A 7,848-nucleotide genomic window follows, 5' to 3' on the forward strand; every position below is an offset into this window, starting at 1 on the left:
AACTGGATGCACAGATTCCTTCATTTTATTTGTTGGACTATGTTAAAAAGCCATAGCATTTCAGTATGTGGAATCAAACTATGGAATGGATTGAGTAAGACCCTCAAACAATGCACAACGATGAGCCAATTCAAGAAACAATACAAGCAGTTGATGTTTGCTAAATACAAGGATGAAGAGTCTTGAACCAGTCATGATGTGCTATATATATCACTATATTGACACTTACTATGGTACCCATTATGTCATTGGATGGTCATATCACCTCGTACTTCGGTAGGGGACAAAAAAAGAAAAAAAACAAAAAAAAGAAAAAAAAACCTTCAACCATATTAGGAAAGCAGGAAGTGAACAAACGTTACAGTTACTGATTGTAAAAGTACCAGATGGAGGGGTAGGATTTAATAAGCTTTGCTTCTTCCTACTCCTTTTGGACATTTGGAACTGTGAACTGATTATGGGATGCACTCAATTGTAATCTAATGCATGTTCAAATGAAATAAAACCATTACCATTACCATTACCATTACCATTACCATTACCATTACCATTACCATTACCATTACCATTACCATTACCATTACCATTACCATTACCATTACCATATTTTTGTCATTTGTGGGTTACAGTTTATTGTGTGTTTCTACCAATGCCATGTTGTTTGGTCTAGAGACACTAAGGAAAAGACAGGAAGCAGAACTGGAGGTAGCAGAGATGAGGACGCTGAGGTTCTCATTGGGAGTGACCAGGATAGATAGGATCAGGAACGAGTCCATCAGAGGGACATTACATGTTAGAGTCCTTGGAATATAAAGTCAGAGAGGCCAGACTGAGACGGTTCGGACATGTCCAGAGGAGAGATAGTGAATATATTAGAGCTGTGAGGTAGGAGGCGTAGAGGAAGACCAAAGAGGAGGTAGACAAGATGCAGACGACAGGGTTAGATGGAGGACATTGATTTGCTGTGGCGACCCCTGAAGGGAAAAGACGAAAGAGAAAGAAGACAGTATACAATATCATAGTCAGAGGATACCCAGTGGGACACATTGTGGATGTCTACCACCATGCAGTATGACTTTATACATCCGTATTTGTTTGCAGTGTTGGGTTTATTCCCAATCTGTGACATTCACTGCGTTTGTCAATCTGTCATTTTTTAATTGTATTTATTTACAATGGCAGCCAGTGGGAAAAACAAACAAAGTTCTGGACCATTAATAGAAATCATCTTCAAATATTGTCACCTGTTGATTTTCCAAAGTAACAAAATATATATATTTATATACACCTCATCTTGGAAAAGATGAGCCAAGTTCCAGTCCTCACAATGGAAACAAATGAGCACAACTATGAAGGTTGTTGATCTGGTGAGAAATGAATATTGTTTATGATTGTTCATTCTGCTCTATGTTGGCCACCAGACCCTTGGTGTCCACCAGAGCTCGGATTGGGTTGTTGAAGTATAACTTGTTGTCGAAGTTGGACTCCCCCAACACAGACGTCGGTATCTTTTTTCTGAAGATCAGGAAGCCACCAAGTCCTGCTAGTGAAATCACTATCAGCACCACAGCCACAGTGACGCCAGCAGACCCATGGGTAACCTCTTCCACGATATGTGCTAAAGACAAGAAGAATCACAGCTTTGAATCCCAATAGAGGACCACAGACCTGGACTAAATATTCTGTAGATGATGAATACTCACCAACAGATGGAGGCTTTTCTGTCGGTGTGACAACTGAAAGAAATATAAAGCTCGGTTTTAGTGTGTGGTGCTATTCTCACAGCCGAGTGAGCGTACAGTACCTTTAGGTGTTTTGCAGATATACGCTCTATATCTGCGGCAGCTGGTTGTACTCCATTTCCCGCTCTCAGAATGAACGTCCACACATGACTCGGACCGCGGCATTCCCTTCTCCCAGTTGGTGAAGTCCACCACGCTGTTGTCGATCCACATCCACTGACCTGTAACGAGTTGCTTTAATCAGCAAGCGGCTAAAATGGCAAACAGAGACCGCTATGTATTCACTCTTTACTCACTTTCATGGCTCTTATACATGCCAATCCAGAAGTTCTTGGCACCATCCTGAAGAAGTTCCAGGTTTTGTTGGATGAAAAGACTTTCTTGCGGGTCCTCGATGCTTACCAGAGATGCGCCTGACAAACCAAAGGCAAATAAACATATGTTCTACACGTATGGCCGCCAGGCATTCTCATAACATACCCGTTTTCAGACATTCCACAGAGGCGTGGGCCCAGGAATCCGATACCGAGCTGAAGAACGAATAACAATGACCTCTGAAGGGTATCCAGATTCTCCCGTTCTTAGCATCTGGACAGTTACCGGGGAGCTGAGGAGGCTCCGTGGGTGCCAAGTCTGCAAGAGGAGCAAGGTTTTGTTGGGAGTCATTCAGCTTGTCCCGCTATGAAGTGCCTGAAGAGGGTTGTTTCTGACCGAGGGAACTCTTGCAAAGGGAATAGTAGATGTTACTGCAAGGTGCCGTCTTCCAGGATGTGTCTACGTCCATGTACACACAGCCGTAGTTACTTTTAGGCTCGTCTTTGCCCCATTTGGTGAAAGAGAGAAACCAGTTGTCCACCCACTTGTAGCGTCCTCCTGTCTGGGAAGGACAAACACACATTGTTTGCTGTTTGGTAACAGCGGAAAGTACACGCACCAGCAAATACAAATAGACGGTGTAGACATTGAATGGGTGAAGGAAAATACATTTCTGGGGATCATAATAGATGAAAATATGAGCTGGAAACCTCATATTACAAATATACAACATAAGCTGGCCAGAAATATTTCAATATTGAACAAAGCAAAATTTTTCTCAATCAGAAATCACTCCACACTCTTTATTGCTCTCTGGTTCTACCATATCTTACTTATTGTATGGAAATATGGGCTAATAACTATAAAAGGAATCTTCATTCGCTAAATGTACTGCAAAAAAGGCTAGTAAGGATAATTCATAATGCTGCCTACAGAGAACATACTACTCCTTATTTCTAAAATCACAAATACTTCAACTTGCTGATATAGTTCAGTTTCAAACAGCTAAAATAATGCATAAGGCTAAAAATAACCAATTACCTAAAATATCAACCAATACTTCTCTACAAGAGAGGAGAAATATGATCTCTGGGAAGAACTAAATCTGAAACACTTATATGCTAGGACTACGTTAAAAAGCCATAGCATTTCAGTATGTGGAATCAAACGATGGAATGGATTGAGTAAGACCCTCAAACAATGCACAACGATGAGCCAATTCAAGAAACAATACAAGCAGTTGATGTTTGCTAAATACAAGGATGAAGAGTCTTGAACCAGTCATGATGTGCTATACATATCACTATATTGACACTTACTATGGTACACATTATGTCATTGGATGGTCATATCACCTCGTACGAGGTAGGGGACAAAAAAAGAAAAAAAAGAAAAAAAAAGAAAAAAAAAACCTTCAACCATATTAGGAAAGCAGGAAGTGAACAAATGTTACAGTTACTGATTGTAAAAGTACCAGATGGAGGGGTAGGATTTAATAAGCTTTGCTTCTTCCTACTCCTTTTGGACATGTGGAACTGTGAACTGATTATGGGATGCACTCAATTGTAATCTGATGCATGTTCAAATGAAATAAAACCATTACCATTACCATTACCATTACCATTACCATTACCATTACCATTACCATTACCATTACCATTACCATTACCATTACCATTACCATTACCATTACCATTACCATTACCATTACCATTACCATTACCATTACCATTACTATTACCATATTTTTGTCATTTGTGAGTTACAGTTTATTGTGTGTTTCTACCAATGCCATGTTGTTTGGTCTAGAGACACTAAGGAAAAGACAGGAAGCAGAACTGGAGGTTCTAAACTAAACTAAACTAAACTAAACTAAACTAAACTAAACTAAACTAAACTAAACTAAACTAAACTAAAATAAAATAAAATAAAATAAAATAAAATAAAATAAAATAAAATAAAATAAAATAAAATAAAATAAAATAAAATAAAATAAAATAAAATAAAATCCTTCAGTACGTGACTAAAATAAAATAACATACTTTGGTACGTGACTAAAATAAAATAGAATAAAATAAAATAAAAATAAAATACTTTGGTTTGTGACTAAAATAAAATAAAATAAAATAAAATAAAATAAAATAAAAAAAAATAAAATAAATGTAACAGTTACTGATTGTAAAAGTACCAGATGGAGGGGTAGGATTTAATAAGCTGTGCTTTTTCCTACTCTTTTTGGACATGTGGAACTGTGAACTGATTATGGGATGCACTCAATTGTAATCTGATGCATGTTCAAATTAAATAAAGCCATTACCATTACCATTAAATTTCTACAAGTTCCATACAACATTAAGCATGAAAGAGGACAAGGATGTCTAGCATTTATGTTTAAACGTCATTGCTAAAGCTGCTCTGCACTTCTCATAAACGTTACCACATTGCTGTTGAGGCCAATCCACACGGGTTCTCGGTGCTTTGCCATCATCAGGGTGACATACGCCTGGGTCACCGGGTTGAGGATGCTAGCCAGGTCGGCGTCATCCGCTTGGCACTGCCTTCTTGCCTCATCCCAACGCATCTTCTGAGTCACCAGTTTGAAAGAGTCATTGCCCAGCTTGGAGAAGGCCTTTGGCGACACCTTGGTGGTCGCCACCGCAATCTGAGAATCTTTATTGATGAGTGACGTTAGTGTTTAGTCACTTTATGAGTCATCAATAATTACAGTGGCTTATTAATGATACTTACCAATGTTTCTTTTGCAGATAAAGCCACGTTTGCTATTGCATTCTTCCACCTTCCAGAGTCCTGTTAGTTTCGAAACGCCGCCCACCATAATCACACAGTCGAAAATCTAGCAGAAAGAGGTACTGTATGTTTAAGACCCTTGCTAGTCAATGCTAACAGTGTCCACCGTGTCAGAAGGAGAAAAGGACCTCATCCATGAGGGAGAAGCGGCCTTCAGGTAATGATGTTGGCTGCCCTTTGGCCCAGTTGGTGTACGAAATGCCTTTACCATCCGTCCACACAAAACGCATTTCCCAGTTGACGTCATTCATGCCGATCCACAGGTCCTCGCTGTAGGTCAGCATCTGTGTTGTCAAAAAAGCTGGAAAGGAAACACCCGTTGAAAGGTACTGTAAATGCTTTGTTTGAGTCCAAAGCCTCATTGTTGCGCACCTTGCTCAGGCTCATTGACGACAGAAACCAGATTTCCTCCTTGGTTTTTGCAGTACGTTCTGGCATCCTGCCAAGTCTTCTTGTCAGTGCCCATGATCTTGTAGCACTGGTCAACAAGCAAGAACTCACATCTGAGGTTTTTGAAAATGAACGTGCAAATGGCTTTTTGTTACCTTGCCTCGGAAGCCGATCCATTCCGGGGCACATCCACCTTGAGGAATAGCGGTGGGGAGCATCGTTGTGTTGACAAAACTACTGCTTCTTTTGCAGATAGACGGTAGCTCAAGTCCACAGTTGATATCATTCCAGTAGCCTAGAACAGTACGGGACATGAAGAGGTGCCCAGAAGGTACCGTTCATGTGGAGTACACCGACCTTACCCATGCTCTTGTATATGGTCACACAGTTTTCATCATTGTTGGCAAAGTTGGGTTCATTGTGTTCCCAAGCGGTGTACGTCACCGGGGTTTCATCTAGCCAGCTACAAATAGAGAGAGCAAAGTTTCATATTCCATTTTTTTAAAAAAAGACTGCTTCTGTGATGCACTTGGAATCACCTGAAGGATTTGTCTAAATTGACAATCATGCCTATGTAGTACTGGCCCTCTGAACCCTGTGAGATCTGCATGGTAGAAGCAAAGAAGACACATCAGGATGCACACGCATGAAGTCGGGTAAGTGTTTGAGAGTGTCTCGCCTGCTTCCAAAGGAACTTCCTCTCACTCTCGGCCGTGATGACAGCCAGTTCGCCAAAGTTTTTTTGGCAGAATGCTCTAGCAGATTCCATCGGCTGGAGGTCGTTGTTGATGTAGTATTGCGAGTCGTTGTAGATGAGCCATCCATCCTCTGTGGTGTTGTACTCTGTCCACATAACAGCAGTCATTCAGTGTCCAACATCGTGGAAGATGAATGTTGCGTTCATGGTAATTACGCATCATCTCCTGTGGTGACTTTTCTAATTTCTCAAAAGGAACATATTAGTTGGTAGTTTGGTAGTTTGAGGCCTCCACCTTGATACGAAAGTTTAATGTTGAAATGACAGCTTAATGACAGCTTAAAGCTGTGTGCACCCCGGACACAATTGACGCGATTTTGCCCCGCCCATGCTGTTACCCTGTTACCCCGCCCTGTTTTGCTTTGGATTAGCAATGAAGCTAAAGGCTTATGACGCTGGGTAAAAATAAATGCAGGAAATGATTTGGAATAAAACATAAAATACACGTCAAGATAAAGCATCTCATCAAACAAGTTGTTAAAGTTACCACGCTGCTCCCAGATGAAATTGAGTACGATGCTAAGTTGCTAATTGGGAAAATTATTACGTTTCATTAATGTTCATGTTAAAGGTTAAATAACTGTTAATACCGTTCATTTGAATCTGAAAAAAATAATTTCTCTACCCACTACCAACTGTATGTGGTTTCTTATGTTTTCCTATTTTCTGTTTTATTATTATTTTACTTATTTATTACTGATTTATTTATTTTCTTTATTCTTCATTTGTTTATTTTTTTTGTTTATTTTTTTTTTATATTATTTTGTGTATAGAAAAATAAAAATTAAAAAAATTAAGAAAATCTCTGATAAAACATTCCACTGTTTTAGGGTATTTTAGAGTAGGGTATAGCAGTTTTAGGGTATTTTAGTGTAGGGTATAGCAGAAGCAAAACCATTGAAGATATTTTTTTTTTATTGATTTTTTTTCAGTTTTTAATAAATGCATTTTTGGGTTTTTTTTTTAAACCTGATGCGGCTCGGCTTCACCCAGAATCTAGCTCCAGTGGCCCCCAGGTAAATTGAGTTTGAGACCCCTGCTGTACATCCTTCAGGTTGGCAATGGTGGAAAAGTTGGAACGTACTTGGTATGTTTATGACGGGGTCGGCTTTGGGAGTCACACCTGTAAATACAACAACATGTAAAATCATACTTATTATACAGGTAAGTACATGTAAGTACCTTTGCGTATCTGGCAGATCCAGTCGTTGTACACCTCGCAGTGGCGATCGTTCCAGTGGCGCCCGTAGTAGGCCTGCACTTCTGTACAGTGTTCATTGTCATTGTAGTTGTTTGGCTCCCCATAGCCCCAATTCTCAAATTCGTACTAGATGAAAGTTGGTTTAAATACGTGACATTTCAGCAAAGACATTGTAAAGACCGCTGAAGAGCGACACGACATACAGGCGATCCATCAGTCCAGACAAAACCTTCATTGGTACCAAGGAAGCTTAGGCCGATCCAGGCTGCATCTGAAGAATGAAACCTTGACAACAATACAAATAACACAAACATTAGCTTGTAGTCTGACTTCATGACTTCAGGTCAGACAGATGTAACTTTGCTGATGACCTACTGTGCATTGCTCAGGTCCTCTGAGCTGTGGATGCTCAGCAGGTCACCTCCGATGGCCCTGCAGAAGTCGCGAGCCTCATACCAAGTCTTCTTCGGGTCTGTTTTTTTGTAAAGCTGCACAAGGAGTCACATTGAAACGAGCTCAGGATGCAGATACGCACTTTACGGTCGCTCCTACTTTGAAACAGACGTTCCTGTTGGATACGGGTGTCCACCCGGATGCGCAGTTTAGGGCGGGAGTAGTGGGCGGGACCGTGGTCA

General features: G+C 40.3%; 1 protein-coding gene across 1 annotated transcript in view; it reads right to left on the bottom strand.

The window, feature by feature from the left end:
- Positions 1–20: 20 nt before the first annotated feature.
- Positions 21–7,848, bottom strand: part of mrc1a (mannose receptor, C type 1a) — a 13,146-nt gene continuing 5,318 nt past the window's right edge. Inside the window, exons 12-30 of the mRNA XM_078792255.1 lie at positions 7,766–7,848; positions 7,589–7,701; positions 7,417–7,498; positions 7,195–7,339; positions 7,097–7,135; positions 5,935–6,098; positions 5,795–5,859; positions 5,618–5,718; positions 5,411–5,550; positions 5,238–5,343; positions 4,994–5,166; positions 4,806–4,911; positions 4,495–4,727; positions 2,454–2,619; positions 2,223–2,375; positions 2,039–2,155; positions 1,805–1,963; positions 1,704–1,736; positions 21–1,618 (exon numbers count right to left, since the gene is read on the bottom strand). The exon at positions 7,766–7,848 is cut by the window's right edge and continues 117 nt beyond it. Coding sequence (XP_078648381.1) covers positions 1,386–1,618; positions 1,704–1,736; positions 1,805–1,963; positions 2,039–2,155; positions 2,223–2,375; positions 2,454–2,619; positions 4,495–4,727; positions 4,806–4,911; positions 4,994–5,166; positions 5,238–5,343; positions 5,411–5,550; positions 5,618–5,718; positions 5,795–5,859; positions 5,935–6,098; positions 7,097–7,135; positions 7,195–7,339; positions 7,417–7,498; positions 7,589–7,701; positions 7,766–7,848 — 2,411 coding nt within the window. The 3' untranslated portion in view covers positions 21–1,385. The remainder of the gene's footprint in view (positions 1,619–1,703; positions 1,737–1,804; positions 1,964–2,038; positions 2,156–2,222; positions 2,376–2,453; positions 2,620–4,494; positions 4,728–4,805; positions 4,912–4,993; positions 5,167–5,237; positions 5,344–5,410; positions 5,551–5,617; positions 5,719–5,794; positions 5,860–5,934; positions 6,099–7,096; positions 7,136–7,194; positions 7,340–7,416; positions 7,499–7,588; positions 7,702–7,765) is intronic.

This window comes from Doryrhamphus excisus, linkage group LG7, assembly GCF_037039965.1.
Source record: "Doryrhamphus excisus strain RoL-2023G ecotype Guam linkage group LG7, RoL_Dexc_Guam_v1.1, whole genome shotgun sequence".
Taxonomy (NCBI): Eukaryota; Metazoa; Chordata; class Actinopteri; order Syngnathiformes; family Syngnathidae; genus Doryrhamphus; species Doryrhamphus excisus.